The sequence below is a fragment of the Rhodnius prolixus genome, unplaced genomic scaffold (assembly GCF_049639745.1).
Source record: "Rhodnius prolixus isolate KJV_2025 unplaced genomic scaffold, Rpr scaffold_13, whole genome shotgun sequence".
NCBI classification, from domain to species: Eukaryota; Metazoa; Arthropoda; class Insecta; order Hemiptera; family Reduviidae; genus Rhodnius; species Rhodnius prolixus.
This window is the reverse complement of record NW_027411583.1, coordinates 87,903-110,123: the sequence shown is the minus strand read 5'-3', so window position 1 is coordinate 110,123 and position 22,221 is coordinate 87,903. Positions and strand designations below refer to the sequence as shown.

The 22,221-nt window shown below is 30.8% G+C and overlaps 3 protein-coding genes across 9 annotated transcripts; 2 read left to right on the top strand and 1 right to left on the bottom strand.

Annotated features, from left to right (window-relative positions):
* The first annotated feature begins 132 nt into the window (after positions 1 to 132).
* Positions 133 to 8,460, top strand: LOC141447811 (lipase 1-like). Of its 5 annotated transcripts, XM_074115668.1 has the most exons (9): positions 135 to 465; positions 737 to 954; positions 2,222 to 2,402; positions 3,329 to 3,443; positions 4,754 to 5,000; positions 5,227 to 5,382; positions 6,494 to 6,578; positions 7,236 to 7,375; positions 7,449 to 8,460. In XM_074115668.1, exons 2-9 carry the CDS (start codon positions 790 to 792, stop codon positions 7,599 to 7,601), a joined length of 1,242 nt encoding a protein of 413 aa, XP_073971769.1. In that variant the 5' UTR covers positions 135 to 465; positions 737 to 789; the 3' UTR covers positions 7,602 to 8,460. The 5 variants fall into 5 exon arrangements, with proteins under 5 accessions (XP_073971772.1, XP_073971769.1, XP_073971770.1 ...); XM_074115671.1 differs by lacking the exons at positions 7,236 to 7,375; positions 7,449 to 8,460 and adding an exon at positions 6,743 to 7,011 and having other exon boundaries at positions 133 to 465; XM_074115669.1 differs by lacking the exon at positions 737 to 954.
* A 140-nt stretch (positions 8,461 to 8,600) lies between these two features.
* On the top strand, positions 8,601 to 16,847 carry LOC141447808 (uncharacterized). Of its 2 annotated transcripts, XM_074115658.1 has the most exons (12): positions 8,601 to 8,856; positions 9,272 to 9,352; positions 10,755 to 10,908; positions 12,186 to 12,247; positions 12,908 to 12,989; positions 13,468 to 13,584; positions 13,661 to 13,680; positions 14,492 to 14,740; positions 14,991 to 15,152; positions 15,861 to 15,987; positions 16,068 to 16,226; positions 16,628 to 16,847. In XM_074115658.1, the coding sequence occupies exons 1-12, from the start codon at positions 8,710 to 8,712 to the stop codon at positions 16,774 to 16,776; spliced, it is 1,509 nt and encodes a 502-aa protein (XP_073971759.1). In that variant the 5' UTR covers positions 8,601 to 8,709; the 3' UTR covers positions 16,777 to 16,847. The 2 variants fall into 2 exon arrangements, with proteins under 2 accessions (XP_073971759.1, XP_073971760.1); XM_074115659.1 differs by lacking the exon at positions 9,272 to 9,352 and having other exon boundaries at positions 8,603 to 8,856.
* On the bottom strand, positions 13,423 to 22,160 carry Smu1 (Smu1 spliceosomal factor). Of its 2 annotated transcripts, XM_074115657.1 has the most exons (11): positions 21,989 to 22,160; positions 21,849 to 21,915; positions 21,208 to 21,351; positions 20,877 to 20,991; positions 20,378 to 20,796; positions 19,793 to 20,016; positions 19,623 to 19,724; positions 18,901 to 19,084; positions 18,277 to 18,429; positions 18,056 to 18,197; positions 13,423 to 13,557 (listed from the first exon to the last, which is right to left on the bottom strand). In XM_074115657.1, exons 1-10 carry the CDS (start codon positions 22,012 to 22,014, stop codon positions 18,099 to 18,101), a joined length of 1,533 nt encoding a protein of 510 aa, XP_073971758.1. In that variant the 5' UTR covers positions 22,015 to 22,160; the 3' UTR covers positions 13,423 to 13,557; positions 18,056 to 18,098. The 2 variants fall into 2 exon arrangements, with proteins under 2 accessions (XP_073971758.1, XP_073971757.1); XM_074115656.1 differs by lacking the exon at positions 13,423 to 13,557 and having other exon boundaries at positions 17,553 to 18,197.
* Between the last annotated feature and the right edge of the window lie 61 nt (positions 22,161 to 22,221).

Here is a 22,221-nt window from a genome sequence, read left to right as displayed (position 1 = left end):
TCTGAGAAAAACACTACTTTTATAAAAAATATTACAGAAGTCAGTGGGTTAGTCGTCATTCGCCACGTGTTGTACTACACATTCATTCATTATAGGACAATTTGTTGTTAAAATAAAGTAGACAGAAAAGTGAACACTAACATTAAAATTATTTTTATAGCGGTAATATAATACAAAAATTGTAGATTTTATTAAAATTCGGACATTGGTGGACTAGTATGAACATATGTACATACATATGACGACTGATTATCCGTCTGTCAAATTGAGTAATATTCTAGTCTGTACCGAACTTATCAGAAACATAGGCTTCGCACCTCGAAATCGTTGTCTCTAAACTCTTCTCCACCATGTGATCGATAATGCGCCTTTTTTATTTTATTTTTTTCAAGTTCCATGCTTAACTTCAGGTATTTCTTTTCTTATCTGACTAGGTCATGCCAGTTTTATCTCCAAGCTATGGAAGTAAGTATATTTTGTGAAAAATGAAAGTATACCTCATTAAAATGCTACTACACAGTACTAATCTATTTGAAGTAGGTGATAATATCGGATAACTTCTAGAAAAGTAAAAGTAATAGCAAATTAATAGCAATATTGTGGAAGACTTTATAGTTTAGATGTTCTATTGAGTTGCAAGTGTTCATTAACGCATTTAGTAATGTTCTATAGGCGTTACGCATGTTTGATACTGTTAAGGTTGTGGCGAATACAGTAGATATTGTAAATTCTACAGATTTCCTTCATTGAGCTGAAATTATTGAAGTTTATCAACTATATGTGAAAATCATGGTAAAAAATAAAATTAATTGTTGGATTATCACATTTGGGATGCTGATTTATTTGCTGCCTTACTGCTCTACGACTAACATTTCTTTTATTTCACTTTATAACTTTGTTTTGAATGCCCTCAGTAATGTATCCCAAGAAAGTACTCCTAATCTTCCAACAACAGTAAGTAAATTATCCTTTTAAACTATGTATACTACTTTATTTTACCGCTAGTCAATGTCTAAGATAAAAAATAATAATCTTTCTTGATATAAATGCGAGGGTATTCAATAATTAACCAAGTTCATTGCAGCGATTTTTGCACGCACTAATTTTAACATCAACACTCTCCCAAAATATTGAAATAATAAGTTTCTTCTGAATCATTTTGGGATACCCATTAATAAAAAAAAAAAAACTGATAAGCATATGACTAGCTAAGAAAATGGTAGCTCCGATTTTGAGAATAATAAGGAAGGAAACAATAAAATAATTTAACCCTTCTTTAGATTGATCTTGATGTTGACGTACCTAAAGGAATTAGGTTTCAACTTTCTTCTATTTTTTCATCTTTTTATATTAAAACTCAAGCTATTTTTAAGCCTAAATTTCTTTTGAAAGCAGAATTTAGAGAATTCAAATGATCACTACCTTGTTTAAAATAGTATGGTACAAATCTAACATAAGAAATTAACGTTAAAGAAAGAAATTTAATTATCTAGAGTTTATTCAAGCTAGCGCTTTAAAGTTAGATCAGGCAGCCCGTTAATTACTATATCTGACCCATATTTTAGGACCTCTTCAGATTTTATATAAAAACTAAAGTAAACCGTTAAGAGTTCTGTAACGTCCATTCCAGCAAACCTAATGGTATTTTTTTTTTTGTTCTTTAAGAAACAAATTTACAAAATGCTGTGTGATTGGTATATATGTATATATACTTATAAAATCAAAGTTTACAAACTACTACTTTTTAGGCTTATCAATGTATAAAATATTGGTGATCATTAGAAGACAATTTTAAAGCGCTATCGATTGACTGAGTTGATTTTTATTTGTAATTTAAATAAAGAAATGTGATAAAGATTCAGTTCGATTTTTAAGATAAATCTTATCTACGTGCATACAGCCATAAACTTAAAAAACATATGTAAGTTGATGGGACGTGGAGAGTTTATTTCTGGTGGTAATAAGTGCTTCGTATTATCATCACGTTCAAGATTGGTTTGTTTCTCCATTTAACTATACATTTTGAAATCGCATAAAGGTTCAAAACTAATTACTTTACTCAAAATGTAAACAAAAAAATTGCCTTATGTTCTTGAAATGTGCGACTTACCCGAAGTATCATGTCTCTAGCTCATAAAACATTAATTGAATTCAAAAATCTCAATTCAAGCAATTCGAATATCAGACTAAGATTTCTAACAAGTTCTACTTTTTTCTTTAGATGGATCTTATCGCAGCTAATGGATTTGGTTATCAATCTTATCGAGTCATAACTAAAGATGGATACATTCTTCAGATTCATCGGATTATAAGTAAAAAATCTGGGCCCCCCATCCTTTTACAGCACGGGTTCTCCTTAGCTTCAGACATTTTTGTTATGTGCAACAGAAAATCATCATTAGGTAAAGTACAAAGTCTTAGGCTTTGGGTAATTTTGCCTTATCTAACACGTATTATACTGGCTCAAGTTGAACAACTTTTGAAGCCATTTAATATTCTATACCTCTAAACCCCTGATGATTTCATCTCAGGAGTGTTTAGAAATATGTGTCCTAAAGCCAGTAATTCTAGAAATATGTTTAAATTTAGAATGCTAAGTTCATATATCTGCGTTCAGCCAATTTCTGTCCTTTTTGTCATAATATATCCAACGGGAACACCTCTTTTTCGAAAACTGGTCCATTTTCTCATAAAGTAGAGAAAGTGAGCGAATTGTTATTAATTTTAAAAGGTTGGATATAAGTTCTACTCTAAAAAGTCTATAGATCTGATGGGACCAAATAGCTTCTCATGTTGTAAAAGGGTGAGTGGGTTCAGTTCGCTAAACCGCAAAACTTGCAACGATCAATTACCTGTATTGGTCTCAGGTGAATTTATTATAAGGTGCCAGTGTAAATGTAAAACTTTTGTTAGACTGAAATATCCACAGGGACGGCCAGATTTCTGAAGAAGTGGCTATACCAGCTCTTCAGTTTATTACGCTTTATTTATAATAAGTTTCAAGTAATTTGACTAGAGAAGTGCATGATTTTGGCGCTACTGTTTTCTTTAGAATCAAAAAACTAAATTTTGAGGTGTAGATACTTAAAAACACTGAAATAAAAACCTCTTGTACCTCTTGGTTACGTAATATATAATAATATAGTAATAAGATACTCTATTGAAATTAATTTACAAACTTTACAATGAAAAAAAAACAAAAGCTTATACGGCTTGGTAATCCGACAGCCGGAGCTGTTTGATTGATATGTATAATAAAATCAGTAGAAGCACGACTGGTGCCAGTCCCATCTCTTCTAATTACTATACTAAGTGATTTTTATTAAAGCGTTCCAACTGGCGGATGCAGGATTTGATGTTTGGCTGAGCGATCAAAGAGGTAATTGGTATTCCAAAAAACATTTGAAATACACTACAAATGATGCACAATTTTGGGATTTCAGGTATGTTTTTAAATTTCTATTAGCGTTTAATTCAGTTTAGCGCCCATTTTTGTTTCCTAAATGAACCATTAAGAGTGAATTCTCATGAGGTGATCAGTTAGGTGCCCTGGTAGCATTTGCATGGACTGAATGATGTGAGCTGATCTTTAAACTTTTCTCTTCCCTCAAATAATCATTCAGATGAGTTTTAAAATTTCATGGCCTGCTGCATCTAGGATGTCTTAGTTTACACCAAATAAAAATTCAATAGTATTTCCTTCAATTTACTTGAAAATCAATTTCTCGCGAATTCTGCCTTCAGTCACGATAGCTGCGAGGGTTAGATACCTGGTTAAAATTAATGTGTACTACTTTCCATTCTTATTCCTGGATTTTATTTAGTATTATAAAAAGATAAATATATATATATTTACATTTTTATATATATATATAAAAATATATACATATATAGAAAACATTATTATTGTTATTTATAGAGCACTTAAATTATCCTTTACCGTCTAAGATTAAAAGTGAACTGGATATATAAAGTCTGAAAGAAAGGAACAACTGTGCGTTTTCTGGAGAGCTACATGCTATTTGAATTGAGGAAGTTACTGCAATTAACAGGATTGTAATCATGCATTTACGTATCACAGATACATAAATGTATTGTTCGTAAGTTTAGGCTTGGTTACCAGTACCCAAGATGTTTTAGAATCAATTGGGTCCTTCATTACTTAATATTAATCATCATCTTCTCCTCCTGTCTGGACCTAATACTGCGGTCAATAACCAATACTTCTCGTCAACTTCACTTTACCCCGTGGAGAATAAAGACGTCCTTGACGCCCTTCTCATTCTTTTTTTTTTTGGTCTATGACCTTGAATCCGGGCGAAAATTATTTAGACCGATCGCTTCTTTCTATTATTCCATCACCACACAGTCTTAACTGGCTTTCTCTATTGGATTCACTTCAGATTAATACAAATAGTATTTTTCAATATTTTTCTTATTTTCTTTCTATCCCAGGCCAAAAGCTTATCTGCATACCTTGAATCTGCTCCGCCTTTGGATTTAAGATTCGCCTAAGGATTCACATGTGCCAAAATGGAATGAACTGATTTTTAAATAGTAGTAGTCGTTGTCTTTTTTGAAATTTTCCTCTTATTTACTTTCCTTTTTTCTAAACTTACTGATGTAATTTATTTGCAGTTTCGATTATTTCTAGGAAGTTTTTCTTGATTTCCGTTTGTAATTTTTCGAGCTAGAATAAATTTCTTTAAATTGAAAAATATTTCTTAAATGGCATTTGTTCGATTCACTGTAGTTTTCACGAAAGCGGATTTTATGATCTACCTGCCATAATAGACAAAATATTAGATGCCACTGGCCACTCGAAGATAACATACATTGGTTATTCCTTGGGGACAACAATATTCTTGGTAATGGCATCTACGAGGCCAGAATACAATCAAAAAGTGAAGGAAGCTATACTTTTGGGACCTACTGCGATGTTATCTAGAATTTATGGCTATTCTTTGGAGAAAATCTTCTACTCTCTACGCACAATATACGTTAGTAAATTAGTTAAAACTAGGTTGAGTAAACAGGAAAATGAATGGTCCTAAAAAAATTAATATGAACTGCCAAGTATTCTGTAAAGAGATTACTTTTCCTGAAAACTTAGCTTGTTGAGCGTACCATACCCTAAATTTCTTTTATGTTGTTGCTAAAAGTTATTTTAAATATTTGGAAAATATTGTTGTACAATACTTCGACATTAAATTTTGTTTTTTACAGAAATTATTTCAAATGAAGGGGCATTATGAATTTTTACCAAGAACAGTGAATATTATTAAATGGATCAAACACTTGTGTAGACCTTCTTTGCTTCAAAAATACTGTTTAGATTTTTTAGTTATGATTAATAGAGAGCATCTCGAAAATATTAATAAGGTCTGTTAGAAGTCTTATTAACTAGTTAAAATACAAATAACATAAGTTAAAGTAAGTTGAGTTAAGAATAATAGAATTTATAGTTTATATATTATTTTTCAAAATTATATTTTCTAAGGATGTTAAGGACCAGAATCTTCACAATGTGTCTATATTTTGATGAACCCCTAATACATAAATATTCTATTCCAATTTTGTTTTTCCATACTAAATATTTTTAATTTGTTTTATTTTTTTTCTGTTTGTTCTTCCTCAATTTTTTATTATGGTTAAATTTAAGAATTTGTTAAATTTACGAAATTTGAGAGTTTCTTTGTTCTTTTCACCTATTCCTTCACTGAAAAACTTGAATAACTTCTTGTACGAACTAAAGAAAAATGGATAATGCTAGATCCTTGCCATAATGCAGAAGTGGCAGAAATTCTGAGCCTAATTTTCAATGTTGACTGAGCAAAAGAAATCCTATAAAAGGATTTATCGCTTTTGTTTTCTAACAAGTTTTTTTCTAGATCGCGGTCAGCACATTGGTATTTACACGTCTTATTTGTACTAATATTTATGCGAAATTCAAGCGATATTGTTGATACCTCTATTGTTCCCTGCAGGTTGCAAATCAGACATACTAGTGCGGCCGCTCTTAAATTGTTCTATCTTTTGGCTAGATTCATGAGAGTTGAACCATGTCGTATTCCAAGCAAATATTAGATGGATTTTACACAAACCAAAATAAGTAATATTTTTTTGACAATTTTCAGTTGAGAAATCGTCTTAGTTTCTAAAATTCTTTTAAAAATTACTATTTAAAAAAAAATGAGGGAGTTTTTGAGAGTATTGGGGATTTGTTTAAAAAATCTTTATATAAAATCGATGACTATAATATTCTGATTTTATTTAGGTTTTTTTTTTTTCTACGTGGTCGTTTTGTATAGAATTACAAAAAGTGTATAAACGTATTAATCCAGTATGGTGCTTTAGCATAGTAATTACTGCAATGTCTAAGTAATATTTAAAAAAATTATATTAATTAATTATGCAGTATAAAGAATGTAACATCAATTTGGATTAACTTTTATATAATTTTCCGAATTAATTTATTTCAATGTGTTTCCAGCAACTTATAAGCGACCAGTTGAGTTATTTTCCAGCTGGGACTTCTGTCAAAAATGCTCATCACCTAATGCAGCTGTTTATTAATGGTAATAGAATAAGATACTTTTATTTAGTAGTAAAACATAGCTAATGGATTTTTAAAGACTGTTAGAAACAGATATACTTTATTAAATTGTGTCATCTGTTTTTATAGACGATAATTGTTTCTCTTATGCTTCTTTTTTTCCTTTTTATTGCGACCTTTATTTAGATCTACTGTTTCTGCCCACAATGAAAAACCACTCACTCCAAAGTACCAGTAGATCTGAAAAAGCTTACCCAAGGACTCTTAAGAAAGTTGTAGGAATAGAAGCGGGAGCCAGCGTTTATAAATGACAAATTCTTGAGGCCAAAACATTCTCCATTTTCTTTCCTAAGTATTCTGAAGAAATATTTTCTCTCACATTAAGGGACGCTCTACAAAAGTTTTAAGAAGAATAGGGATCCGATATAATAATCACTCCCTTTATGTATTATGAAGGCGCTTTGCTAACGGGTGATAATTTTTTTTTTTTGCTTTTAATATTAGCTCTTGATCTTATATTAGTTTAAGTTAAAGAATATGCTGCTCTACACATATTTCAGGAGCTTGATCAATAGATAAATAAAGTATTTTTGAATTGCAAGCAACTTAGTATCTTGAAAGAAAAACTTAGAAAACTTGAAACTTAAAAAAAATGTTTAATTACTTTCATTGTTTATAGGTTTTCGTCAGTACGATTACGGTGAATCTGGAAACAGGAACATGTACAAAAAATCAATTCCACCTTTGTATCCTCTACACAACATAACCACTCCTATTGCCATCTACTGGGCAAAAAATGATGTTTTCATTGAACATAAGGTAATCTGCTATTTCATTTATTTTAAAACTTATGCCTTTACAGAAGAGTAATAAATGCAAATATTTTTTTCAGAACATTGAAGATTTGGTGAAGAAGTTACCAAATATATCAAAAAGTTATTTAGTACCTGATCCTAATTTCAGCCATATCGATTTTATAATCGGGATAAATACCTCAAAATTAGTTAATGAAAATATAATTACGTACCTACGAGAGAATAATTAAAACGAAAATTATATTTATTTAGTTTTTACTACTTTAAGATACTGAATTTCTTTATTGAAAGAACTGTTTTAGAATTAGATAATGGAAACAGTAAAATACTCTTCGTTATGTTTCTTTCAGTTAATTTTTTTAAGTTTTTTCCTGACATAAATCGTACATACATGGAATTTTGGATCAGAATTCCTGATGGACAACCGAAAGGCACACTAGGAAGTTAAGCAAATTCTATTGCTCTTCTTAACACAAGTCATATCTGATTTAATAAAATATTATTACAGAAAGTAGGCGATTAATATTTCTCAAACTTTTCTCAGTGTTTAATACACCTTAATGATCAGCATCTCTTACGTCTGTTTTGAAATGCCTAGATGAGTATTCCCCAATATTTCGTAGTTTTCCAAAATTAAAATTAATTCTTTGTTAAGGTCCGATCTTTTAGTTCTGAGACTACATACCTTTAAACAGAGGTAGGTGAGTAGTAGAAAGCCTTATTAAATGTAAGACTCTTTACAAAAATTTTGGTTCTAGCACACCTTTATGGCTTTGGTTCATTACGTATTAGTCACTCCATTGGACGTAATAACATTCGTTAAATATTTTTTTACAAAATGTGGTTTACATTAGCAGTGCTGGATAAAATCCGCGATTTTGTCCAAAGTATCCATGATTTTCTTAATTCTACCCGGTTTTGTATTCTCTTTCATCATCCGAGTTGGTTCACAGTTCGTTGAAGAAAATTTTGACTTCCATTATGTTGTTGACTGGGTGAGGGTCGTTTAATATTCCACAAATTTAAATCTTTAAAGGTATAAATAAAATTAACTGGGTTGGTAAAGGGAGATTTTGTTTAGTTATTTATTTATTAAGATAATTTAAAATCGTTCGCTCTAAAGAGATGACAGTGAAGTATGTTGATTAAACATTTGCCTATTTCAAATGTTCCAAGAGAAATGGGACAAAATAATATCAATTAAATTTAAATTATATTTAATACATTAAAATCAGATGATGTAAAATTTTTAATTTAGTAACATAAACTTACCTGTATTTTTTTTAGTTTAGTGAGTGTTGTCTATTATCTAAATTATTTTAGTACTTTTAAGAGAAAATGAGACAGCAGAGACCTGAAAGAAATTTCGCAAGGAGGGTGACACCCCTTTCAGCGCAGAGAAATCGACAACAGGCAAAACCATGTGCACCGCAGATTTCTCGCTTGAACTGTGATTTGCCAAAATCGACAGACCCATGTGAAATTGTAATTTGTTTTGTTTTTAATTATAAAGAAAAAGTAGATTTAATTGGAGGGCTTCCCTTTTTCTCTTTAACTCTATATATGTTTACCAAGCAATTTCCTGCAGAAGTAATGTATAATGGTTAAGAGCTAGAGAATTTTTTCCTTTTCAAAAATAATTTTGACTAGTTTTAATTTCATTATTAAAAATTTATTGAGTATCGTTCATTCTTTATAAAATTGTCGATGGTTACTTCTTTTATATCTCCTATTATAATTATCGGAACTGGAAATTCCAATTAAGAATCTTAAAAAGTTGTTGATTAAATTTCCTCTTTGTACCTCTTATGGTAACTTTAGAATATCCTTTTATGGATATAGTAACTTTATTACCTAAAATTAGGTGGATATATTTAGAATATATTATTTGGTTAAGCAGGAAATCGAGGTTGGACTCAAAGAAACATGTAAAATACAAGGCCCTAGCTGTTGGCAGTATGAGGTGGAAATTAGGCTTGAGGTGATTTTTGCAAAGATATATTAGAATAATCTACACTACTAGACAAAGGGTCGCATTTGCAATTGATTCTGTCCAGATTTCGAAGAATTATGTTTTAAACGAAGCAAAATAATCATGATTGTTTTATAACTTCCTCATTTGCTGTATTAAACTGTATTAAATTAAAATAGCACCACATTCAGGAAGCATAATGCAGACAACCATAATCTCCTATAAACCAATAAAATGAATTTTAACATAGACGTACGGAGAATAGAATAATTAGGAGTAGAGTTTCATTAAGTCGGCATAGAGGCGAAGGATAAGCAAGTACAATTATAGAAGAACATGTCTGTTGATTTATCCTGTTATTTTATTATAAACTTCTTCAGTTTAAATCTCACGGTTTGATTGATCAAATTAGTGCATACATATAACATTTGATACAGAACGGCGGTTAAAGAATTTTTTCAACTCTAACTTCTTCTCTACCTTGATGAAACTTGTTATGTCGGCCAAAGAAAATTCTAAATCAGATGACTGAGAGAAAAAAAGCAATCAATTGGTGAGAATAAAATCTATTTTCTCTAAATAAAGGTCCAGAATAATTAAAGTTCCGGTAAATATGGTAGGAAACAAAGAATAAGATGAGTTTCTTGTTTATTCTTGGTAGTCTATTTTATACAACCTTATTTTCTGTATTGTAAGGGCCATAAAAAAAGTCTTGTTTTTAGTAAGATCCAAACACAGAATAAAAAATGAACAACTAATTTTTTGTCGTGGTTTTGTCTTAGCAATTTCTCTAACTACATCTTCAAACTAGCTAAGAGGGTTTTCTTTGTTTTGTTCAACGGCTCGAATTATCATAGAAATTTTCAGTGTTTGAATGAAACTGTTACGCAGTATATCAGATTAAGGAAAAAATTGAGAGTAAATATTTTAAAATTCACTGTTGTATATTTTAAATTTAATAGTTTACTATCAAGTTTGTTTTTATTAGACTTTTGTTAATTATTACGTGCTCCTACATCTCTCCGCTCCTCCTCATCCAGTAAATTCGATCGTGGTGTATGTAACATGGCTCTAAAAATACGTGCTCCACATTGTAACCAATTAAAAAAATGTTTTTGTAAAGACAGATATATGTTATGTGTGGTTCCAGCTCATCTTAATGGTAAATGCGGCCCTTTTGTTTCTTTCTTCTTTTCCTATTATTTTTTTCTGCCCTTATCAATCATAGGTTGAGAGAAATTTAAGAACATAATTATAAAACTAATGGAGGAAAAAATTATATATCACATATTTTGGCTATATTAAACATAAAAGATATCAAAGGAAGAAGCCCTTTAAAAAAAATAATACTTATAAACCTGTTATTATAAAAGTATTATAAATCCTTTTTCTCTATAAAAAAAAATTACAGGATGAAGATGACAAAGCATTACAACAAGTAAAGGAAATAAAAAAATATATGATTGGTGCCAGTGAATTTGATATTTTAGAGAAATTAATTGATCTTAATGCACCAAAACATGTGGTGGAGTATCAAATGAGAAAAGTAGAAGAAGAGGAACAGGGCAAGTTTCAAAATTGATTTTATTAAAAGTGTATTGCCTTTTGCTAAATGTAAGGTACATTCAGATATACATTTTTCAACTCACTTCAAGTTCATATTCTGCCTTTCCCGCGACTTGGTACGGATCAGCGAGAAGAATTAGTTAATAAGACAGTAACTTGTTTCTCTATTATTGGAAAACTAACCGCAACAAATAAAATGGCTTTAATTTTCATTCATTTGTGCCTACTTAACATTTGCAACAATATCATAGATTAAATTCCATCGGGTTTTAAAAAAACATTTCTGTTTGAGTTTTAAAGGAGAGCAAGCTTTAGTTAAATAGTTAGATCTCTTAAGGTGTCTTTTTTATATCTGACGACAAATCGAATTGTCAACCATTTATCTTTTACTCACCCGATTTGAAATTGTAACAATAAGCTAATTTAACCTTATTTTCTTTGCAAGTTTTTACTGTTTTATAAATTTTTCAACATCAAATTTTCAAAAATAAAGTTTTGTACGGTGGTATATCGAGTGGACATAACACTTTTGGGTCTCGTCCGAACCAATACATTGTCACATACATTTGCTCACGTAGAAAACATTGTGCGAAGTGATTTGTTTTGGAAAAAGAAAGCGCCCACATAAAAAAAAATAAATATGCATATATTGACTAATAAACGACCAAACCAGTAAACTTTATTTGTTGATGCTTTCTTTGAGACCATTAGCTTTTTGTGTTACAATGAAATGGGTTTTTCAAGGCTCGATTTTTTTGTTTCTATTTTTCCTGCCTTGACATTATATTTTTTTACAATTGCTTAAAATACCTTTAGTATCCAAACTTGTTTGTGTGTGAATTTTGCTTTTGATTAACACATATGTAAATCAGCCTTCATTGAAAAACATAAAACAAGAGCATGTATTCGAAATATTTTGAACACTGATTTATATTAAAATTTATTCGCATATTTCCATGTTTGCAACGTTTGTAGATGAGCACCAGACTTAAACTTCTGATCGGAGATTTTTAATGTCCAATCTGAGAAAATCTGAATTAAGATGCGTAACACTCCGAGAATCTAGGAGAGATAAGGCGACCCTCATTTTTTTTTTAAACTTGAAACAAAATTTAAATATTAAGACTAGCTGAGATTTATTTGTTAAAATGATTCACGTACACACTCCGCACTCATCGTAATAATTGTCTCAGTCGGGAAAATGTAAGCAATACTATAAATAAACATGAAACAGTTTTAATTCATCATATTTATATATAAAAAAAAAATATTTTAGGGGCATTAATAGACACTCAAGTAAATTCAATGGTCTCCAGCTTAGAGAATCAGGCAACACAGGTATTTATAAATAGAAAAATAATTCCTTTACAGTTTCCTATAAAATTATGACGGACTCTAACTACGCGAAGTTCTTAGCGGAAATCTTTGATTTTATCCGTTCCATCGTGCATGTTAATTGTGTCCCTGACCGGTACGGACAGCCACATTTTCGTAGAAGATATTTGAACCCTTCGTTACCCATCATCTCGTATTAACATTTTATTTATTATAATTACCTTTGCGGTCCTCACCTCTAACCGCAAATTACATTTCAGAATTGTCATATAATTAGCATTTTACATTATGCGGTCCACGAATAAACTTATTCCGAAGTTCACGAATTACAACTAATGGTTGTATGTTTCGCAAAAGAATTTTCTGGGTTTTTACTTTATGAGCTGCTTGTTTTTTTATAGTATGCGGCTACAGGCTCGACTTCGGTAAGGCGTGATAAGCTTCCGGTATATCACGCGGTCATTTTTAATCACAAAAACCATACGAATAGTATACGTTAGAAATGCAGTTTGCTGTGTGTGTGCGTGCGTGCGGCTCACGTTAAGCGTTATAAAATATTTCTTATTGGATTATTGTACTAGTTTTGGACTTAAAATTAAGTTATGTTAAACTTTATGCAGACATTTGTTTTAAAACTGTACCATTATATTTTCGTAATTTCAGGAAGTTACTCAAATAGATGAAACAAGTCAGCCTCAAAGTATACCCCAAAGTACTCCAAGAAGAAACATTTGTCTACCGTCAAGTAAGTGGCAATTACATTAACGTACACAAATTTAAATTAAATCTTAAAAATTTTTATTTATTTCTGTTTTTGTTTTCCTCAATTGTTTAACTCAAAAGAAATTACTAGGCATACTCAAATTTTTAATAATCCTGATAACTTTTAAATTGAGAAAATGAAGTTCATTCCACAGTACATTGTTAAGACAAACATAGACTTATTGACAAAGGAAACCAAAACTATTTAAAAATTATTGTCTACAATCTGACGAGGAACGAACTTAGCAACGATTCCAACTTTTATGAATATTTCACAATTAAAATGTTTGATAAAAAAGTTGAATATTTTAACCAATTTTTAAAAGAATAAGATAACAATCATTAAACCGTCTTGAGAACTTCATTACCATTTCTATTTTCATATTTCATGTGGGTGAAACTATTTTGAACCTCAAAAACTATTTTGAACTACATTATTTATGTTTCAAAAATTTGTTCAGGGAGGCAAAGTCAGGATGAAACGGCAAAGCTAGCCCATCGTAGAAAAGTTAGAAGAAATCTTTTTCCTGATGAACCATCCACATCTCAGCCTGTAAGAAGCAATCAAAGTGTTCCGTGTTAGTTTTTTAACTAGTTAAATATTTTATTTTATTTTTATTTTTTAACATTAAAAATCTCTTGGTTTTATTTCAGGTCCCACTTCAATTCAAAGTGTAAGTAAAAAATATTCTATTTTCCTTCTCTTGAAATAAATTTTTCATTACTTTCAAAAAAAGTTTGAGATTTTTTTCCTCTTTTTAGCTTTTTGTATAATCATTCTAAATTTTAATGCACAGGCCTCCTACATTGACTAGATCAACGTAACTGTTATTTTAGAACATTCCTAAACCTGTTCTATTTTGTTAAATATTGTACCGTTTGAACTACGTTCCAATAGAAGTTAATATTTATTCATTAGAATTCTGAGGTTTTTAACTGTCTTTAAGCCAAAACACCTGCGCGTACATTTCAAAATTGTGTGGGAGGGTCTGCTCAGGTTCCAACATTTATAAAACATTCTGTTTGTACAAATTAATTTGAGTTACTGATTTTATCAAATTCAATTAGGTGACCGTCCTTAATAAGGATTAATAAATCGAAAAATGTTAGTTCCCTGTTTTGTTTCTGGATAGTAGCAGCTGACACATTTCAAAGATGATACTACGCAAGTTTTTCGAAGTATTTTTTTTTTTTTTTTAATTTAAGGTGCATCAAAATATAAGGTCACACTACAGTGAATTGAAGAGGCTTCCTACTCCTAGAGTACTCTTAGTCTCCAAAGGGTAGGATAGTTAGCAAGGATTTGAACCCTGGTCTTAAATTTTATTACTTCAGAACTCTCTGTAAAATTCTAAAGGAAATCTGATTCTAAAGCCTGTCATACCACAGTCCAGTTGATCAACTGTTTTTAATTCCCTAATATTTTTGATGTTTATTAAAAGCACACATTTACAATAGAACAATCTATACAATGAATCATTTTAGGACGTTATAGAAGAGCAACAAGAAGAAGAAGAAGTTTTAAATCAAGATTTAGATAGTAATCAAGATGAAACAAAACTTATTGAAAAATTAGAAGAACTAATAGATGCTGAACATGCAGATGCCCAAATGATTTTTTCTTATACTCATAAAACAGACAAAAAGTGCGATGGAATAACAATTCAACCTGAACTATCTTTTAAACATGCTGTCCAAAAAAATATAACAGCCACAGTGGAGAAAATGATGGAAGTTAGTATGAAAATTATAATTTGTAAATATTTTTTTTTGTTTAACTAGTACCACTTATTACTAAGTATAGTTAAGTAATTTGCTTAATACAGAAATAGTCACTAAATTTGATTATTAATAATCATTTTAACCTAATCATTTTTATCTGAACTCCAAATTAGATTTGTCATGTTAACAAATTAAATTATAGAATAAGTAAATTTTCCAGTCAAAATCTTTTTTTTACTCAATTTGATCTAAATTTTTATAGAAAGAAGAAGATGTACCACCAGAAGTGGCAGCGGCTATGTTACATTCTGAAGAAAAAGGTGCTGGTCTATCGAATCCACCAAGAGAAATCTATGAATCTTTATTCCAAAAACATTATGGCAAACATGTTATTGAGATAACTTCTGCTTCTAAGAAAAAACCGGTAAATAATTGTATTCGTTTGATGGCAATTGTTCTAGTTATGTTTTCTGGACATATTTTTTAATTTAATAGGATTATTTTTAATCCTGCAACACAAACCAGAAGGTAACACGGACAATTGACAATCATACATTTTTCAACTAGCTTTAATATGGGTGTATATGTTATAATTGCACAGGTTGTCTATCAAACATATATCGCACTCAATCTCTACAAAAAATAAAACCATACGCACAATGTCAAAGCTCTCCATTATTTATAAGCTCATCATCCACGTAATCCTGATGTTTTTCTCTTCGTCTCCAACTTAGAGAAATCTCTCAACCTCAACTTACCCCACTAACCACACTAATTTGCTGAGACTTCTGAAGCGATGATAGCCGCACAACTGAATGCTGACTGGGCAATTAGAGAAGAAGTCCTCATGCCTTAATGGCCTAATACGCTTGTCATAAGTGCCTAGTATGTCAAAAACTGACAAGCGCACTTATTGTATATTTATGTTTTTAGTTTATTTGTATAGAAAATTAAATAAGAAATATAATTCTCTATTTCTTGATATTCTTTGTTGAAAGTATAACTTTGTATAGATAACGTTTACATTCTGACTTTTTGTTCTTTTTAAAAACTCTGAGGTTCTTCTCATTAGTGTGAGTGTATGATCATCCCTGTGATACAAATTACAATTGTTAAAAATGTTTACTAAAAGGAAGATGTAGTGCCTCTTCCAGCGACTATAACAACACCTAAGCAACCACCTAGAGAAGAAGATGCTGCACATTTAGATTTTTTAAGACCTGATGGAGAAAACAAATTCTCTTTACCTGAAGCAAACTGTAAGTTTATGAACAAAATAATCAATGTTAGCTGAAAATTAGTGCTAATTTTTTCTTAATCATGTTTAACTTTGTAACAGTACAAGAAGAAAGTACAGAGGATGAGTACGACCTGTTAGGTTTTTCTGATTCACAAACTGAGGAAGCAGCAACTTTTAAAGTAATGTTAACCTCAGAAGGGCCGTTCACAGCTTCTCAAGTACAAATGAGAGGCTCCCAACCACCTTATTGGTTTCCAGGTAAATGTTCTTTTTTCGAATAAAACTCTTCTATTTTTGCTTACGTCACAAATGAAGCGTGGGTCGAAGTTCAAAGCTGAGATATGAAAAAGTAAATTGCTTTTATAATTTCTTCTTTTTAACCCTGTCCCTGTTATAAATTTCGTACACATTTGAAGTCTTAATTCTCTAAAAAACACAAATAATACAAAACTCAATGGGGACGTGCCTTGGCGTAGAGGTTATGAAACGCGGAATTGTACTTACAAAACGCATTTGACACTTGTCCCCAGTTCGAAACCCACGTGTAGCCTGTTGCAAGATATCCTATTCCTTCCAACGGTTAATGGTTGTCAAACTGAATGAAAGAATTTACTAGTTGTTACTTTTTATCATAATTTGAAATATTGGTAAAATTCTAGGTTATTTTGTTGCAATGCCAGATAATGAAGAAATAATTGCGGTAGAAAAACCTTACACAATTTTAGAGAAAGCGTGGCAGACATTTCGCCCAACAAAGGTAAAACCTCGTAAAGGAGCCATTGTTATTGGAAAATCGGAAAGAAAGTAGCTAAAATGTAGATTTATCTCACAGCATTTAACAATCTCTTGTAATAAATTCTTGAAGATTTACTTATTTAATTAATTTTGTAAATGAGAACTTTTAAAAGAATGTTTGTATGTTAGTGCATAGATTATTAGTGCCCCCAAACTCATTCCAGAGGAGGTTACTATGTTTGAATTGTGATTCTGAGAAGTCCCACATTCTGAGAGTAAATCTTTCTACAACATTTAGTAGTAACTACCCAGGCATTCAAATCTCCTTTGAATGAACCATCGCAAGTCCTTTTACAGGTGTATTGGTGCCTCCTATATCTCTCCTCGGATTCGAGGTGTTAACATGTTCGAATCACCGATTCAGTCTTGCTGTTGGGAACGATCACTATCACCTGCATCCCATACTTCTTCGTAGTTTTACTTGACACATTTTCTTATTGCGTTAGTTTCTGCTCGGACGATGAACTAAGGGTAAATTTCTCAGCCCAAGTACTTAATGCTTGGCTGAATGACCCCCAGAATGGCGACTAGCCTAAAGATACCCATTGTTAGTTCTGTAATATCGGAGAAAGGATTCATTGTTCCATTCCATTCTGGAACCTAGTTTCGACGAAAAATTTCGAAAAGCTCTACTTCGTACAATTTCACTTAAGGAAATTTGAAAACCGAAGAGCCAGCAGTCAGATAATTAAGTTCAATTATCGACACCACAATTATAATAAATGTGTTCAACACGTGTTCCATCAGCAAAAAAAGAACATTAGGAAGGAAAGTTGATACAATAACACATTTTTGTGATTGTACGTTTTATATGTAAGTATAAAAAAATACATAAAAAATACCGCAGGAAAATTTAAATGAAAATTTGAACACTAAAAAAACTAATAGTAGCCAAATATTACTTGAAAAATCAAAAAAGTCACCTAAAGAGTAGACACTTGAAGCATCAAAACATGTAAAAGCCAATATGTTATAGTTAATTAAAAAATATTTTTTTAAAGCGATTTTTAATAAATTGTATGATAGAGTAGGCCTATAGTCATGTGAGCAAAAAAGGCTGCCTAAAGTCTCTTTAGTTTCATTATTTTCACATGAATATTCCTGCACATAAGTCTTTACACACGAATCTCTTTTAATACAATAATTAAAATTTACAAGAGAATGCAATTTTTGTGAAATCAATCAAAAATTGTAAAATAAAAAAAAAACGCAGGAGTAAATAAAAATTATTTAAGAAAAATAAAACATTCATAAGTTACAAATACATATATACTTCAGAGAAAATAAATTACCTTCTTTTTTTAATTGGATTAATTTTATTGATTAAATAAGAATTTATGGTTTCCACAATCTCAACAAACCATCTTCGCTGTACGTACATAAGAGATTCTGATGGGGATGATGGCATACTCCAATAACGTCTTTTTCATGAACCTGGATTCATTTCAATATAAAGACATATATAAAGAAACAAAATAGAACAAACATTAAAACAAAAAAATACTAATATTACATTTAAGGTTCTTTCTAGTTTTCCTGAAGTAACTGAAAAACAATAAAGCACTAAATCTTCACCGACACAATAAATCCATTCACCTCTGGGTGACAGAGTGGCACAAACAAATTCACCTCCTTCTCTTTTACCGCTGGAAAATGAACGTACGATCTGTAAAAGAGGTAGCTCTTATTATGGAACAATTATTTAACTCAAGAATCATTTATTTGGAGTATGTTCATACTTGGTAAGACTAAAAATCGGAAATGATCTTAACAAAAAACAAATACTCAGAATGCTGAATTATGATTGAACAGCCCTCATCATTAGAGGTCTGCTTTTTAATAGATATACATAACTGTAAATAATGATATATATATTAGATATATTTTACTTATATATTACAATGAGTTTACGGCTGTAGAGGAAAAATTCGCTTTTTGGATTTTCTTTAAAGTTTGTATACGTAATTGTGGGACACAAACAGTTCTATACTTTTATTAGAAACATCATTCTGAAATGAATTAGGGGCACTTTTGGGGGTGAGGGTGGTTTGACAGTCCGGTAGAATGCCAGTTCGCCGCAATGCATGGACTTACTTTCCTATTCAACATTAAAATGAATAAAAAAATATTTTCTCACCTGGCCTTGCATATTCATGATGACTACTGTATTAGTTTTGTTACAAACTACAAAATGTTCTTGATTTTTCGGAAGTAAATGTACACTGTTAACTCTAACATCACCTGCCCCTAATGATTTAAATGTATTTAAACATTCTGTAGATTTTATACTCCACACTTTCACAGTTCCATCAGAAGATGCACTAAAAATGTATATTTATAAAATGTGAATTGTAACAGTTAAATTGCATTTTTTATTCATGCAACAAGCATTTCAAGGAAAATTTAATCATCATGAATATATTAGCTACTTACATTAGCATTAAAAACTTAAAATACGATTAGCTACATTTGGAATCGCCTAGAGACTTATAAATTACAAATTTGTTATTACAGGGAGAATGGTTGAGTGCCCTATTCTATTGGAGTTACAGGTCTAGAATAAATGGAAAATGAGTTTTTCTCTATGTTTCCAGAAAATTCTTAGCCTAATTGTAAGTAAAGGATGATTTAAACCATAACAATTCGAGGCTTTTTCCTGCTTGAGCAGGGTTGTAAGATACACGAAGAAAATCTTCATTCAAGTGACATCTTACATTTCTTTACTGAGCAACTACTCAAATTATTTCTGTTTAACCCAGTTAGTGAAAATTTGACAACAATTAACTCACCCTTAGACAATCTTAATGATATAAATGATATTAGTAAAAAATTATCAATACTGAAAATTCAAGTTACTACCTGATAATATTATGACCATCTGATGTAAATACAGCATCATTAACAAATGAATTGTGACCACGAAATTCTTTAAGGGATTTCCCAGATTTTAAACCATGAACTCTAAATTAGAAAAACAAAAACTATTAATAGTTGAAAAAACAAGTCTACCTATATGTCAGATAACCTACCTTATTGTTGTGTCAAACGATGCTGTTAAAATTTGACTATTATCTCTAGAAAATTGGATACAAGTAATTCCTTTATTGTGGCCTTTTTCAAATTTTCTGAGACATTGTCCAGTAGTTATTTTCCACACTTTAATCCTACCATCTTGCGAACCACTTGCAAGCATTTCTGAATCTCTGCTAAAAGCAAGAGCTAAAACTGCTACTTCCATCATCATGAAGTTGTCCTAAATTGAAAATTTAAACTCGTAAACTTTTACACTACATTCATTTATTTAGGTGTGACAGATGTTTTCTAGAAGCAATGGTTCTCATTCTAAAAAATATCAGGGTTTGAGAACGTTGTTTGGTAAAATTCCCCAACTGTCATATCGATTAAATATCAAGGTCCATTATAAGCAGAAAAGTAAACTATAAAGTAAACATTCTTCGCAGAATATATTTGACTAATAAATTAAAATTATTATTTTTGAAGAGAAATGTTGACATTTTCTTCTTCACATCGGTGGCTAGGCTATTATGGCGTTCACTCTTCACAATAAAATTAAAACTTCTAGGTTCAACCATATTAAAAACAAAAAAAATTACCTGAGCTTGATATTTAAGATCCTTTCTAATTTTTCCTGTAGTAAAATTCCACACTTCTATGAAACCATCAACACTTCCACTAACTAGATATTGACCATCAGGTGAAAAACATGCACATTCGACATGAGATTTATGTCCAAACTTTATTTGTTTTGAAAGCTGAGTAGGAAATTTTTCATCATCTTGATCTCTAATAGCTGCTTTTCCTCTAAACAAATCTATCGTAGTTCCTGGTGGTAGAAGACCCTGGTGTTGTTGCCATTTAAGAGCTTGAGCCAATAATGCCAGGAGACGAGATGAAGGTACAACAGATACTTCTCCGGACAAGGCTTGAGCAATAGCCGCACGTCTTTTCTCCTTAGATGTGCCATCGGCATAAGCCTCTCGGGGATCAAAGTAAGATCGTGCAAGTAAATTTTCTGAAAAAAAAAAAAAACAGCTTACATGATTTAGACAAACACGGAAAAACAAGAAAAAAAAAAAAGCTACGATAACCTACCTAAGTGAATATATCTATCAGGTTCTTGCTGCTTCATCACTATCATTGGATCGGTTTGCCTCAAAAGAGATCTTGCAGCACCCAATTCTCTAAGCTCTATTAACTCTAACACAACCTGAGAAACATATAGAAATTTAATTAACAACGGCTATACTACAAACAGAAGAATCCATTATAATGCATCTCCACCTCGATACTTCTGGGCAAAAGCTTTAGTCGCGCGTTCACCACTGAATTTCACTAAAAGTAACGCCTTAAGATCTTTAGCCCTAAACTCTGAAACTACTTGGAGCTCTAATATTAAAAAGATAATAAAATAATCTTAAAATACCTGCTCATAGAGATCGATAAGTTTGCTATCCGGTAACTTCAGAGACTGAATGGCTTTCAGAACAGTATCCCAATGGCCATTGTTGATATCAGAAACAAATCCATCAATACTATCTACAGTATTCAACGAAACTCCCGTTTCTTCCTGTTACAAAATAAGACATTTTTTAATGAATGCTTCATAACTTTTTTTATTGATATCAGATATAAAATTTCTTTCGGCAATCATAGTCAAGAGCCATGATTGATTCAGTGAATCAATTGCGTTGTTTTTTTCCTTTATTTATTTTAGCGCCAGTTGTTTTAAAAGCCTTCTTTGAAACATATAATAGCATTCGCAACATTATGAATTTAATGAATGTTGGTTATCAGGTTTCATTAAGCAACGATGCAAGAAATACTGAGTACAATTTTGTTTGTAACTTGATTTAAGACTGTTTAGAACCTTGTTAATTCAATTATTAAACGTAAATGAATCAGCCAACTCTCTCTACAGTTCTGTGACAACACATCTTGTTGGTACTAAGGGGTACGTTATCTTAAAGTCAACTTTGACATTGAAGATAAAAGAATTAAGTGAAAAAATTATATCAATACCAAGCTCAAGAACTGAAAATAACATCTAATAATAATTTTTATTACCTGCAATACTTGTAATGTTTTAAACAAATTTGATTCTTTCAGATATTGCTGAATAAGCCTCACTACACTAAAAAAAAATAATAAAAAAACTTAATAAAGTATATTAAGCGATTAATATATGATGTCCGAGTAATACTTACTCAGCAGATTCTATTTCAATAGACATGGTATAAGATGATTTGTCACAACTAAAATTCAATTAACCCGAAATAAAGCCGCTATTGTACGCTTGATTCCAAATTTCGTGATTCTACCTGCTCTGTACTCTGGAACCTACATGAACCTGCAGCCAAAAGGTTATATTTTGACAAGTTCACATTTATTCTAATTCAAAAAAAGGATGGCATTTGTAAAAAAAAAATAGTAGTTATAT

Excerpts from the sequence above, each read along its gene's own strand:
- LOC141447811 (XM_074115668.1), top strand. The coding sequence starts at position 790 with ATGGTAAAAAATAAAATTAATTGTTGGATTATCACATTTGGGATGCTG. Across the intron at positions 3,444-4,753 it reads GCACAATTTTGGGATTTCAG|TTTTCACGAAAGCGGATTTT; the intron begins GTATGTTTTTAA and ends GATTCACTGTAG. Across the intron at positions 5,383-6,493 it reads ATCTCGAAAATATTAATAAG|CAACTTATAAGCGACCAGTT; the intron begins GTCTGTTAGAAG and ends ATGTGTTTCCAG.
- LOC141447808 (XM_074115658.1), top strand. The coding sequence starts at position 8,710 with ATGAGACAGCAGAGACCTGAAAGAAATTTCGCAAGGAGGGTGACACCC. Across the intron at positions 10,909-12,185 it reads AGTAGAAGAAGAGGAACAGG|GGGCATTAATAGACACTCAA; the intron begins GCAAGTTTCAAA and ends AAAATATTTTAG. Across the intron at positions 13,585-13,660 it reads AAGCAATCAAAGTGTTCCGT|GTCCCACTTCAATTCAAAGT; the intron begins GTTAGTTTTTTA and ends GTTTTATTTCAG.
- Smu1 (XM_074115657.1), bottom strand. The coding sequence starts at position 22,014 with ATGTCTATTGAAATAGAATCTGCTGA. Across the intron at positions 20,797-20,876 it reads TGATAGATATATTCACTTAG|AAAATTTACTTGCACGATCT; the intron begins GTAGGTTATCGT and ends TTTTTTTTTCAG. Across the intron at positions 18,198-18,276 it reads AACTAGAAAGAACCTTAAAT|GTTCATGAAAAAGACGTTAT; the intron begins GTAATATTAGTA and ends AAATGAATCCAG.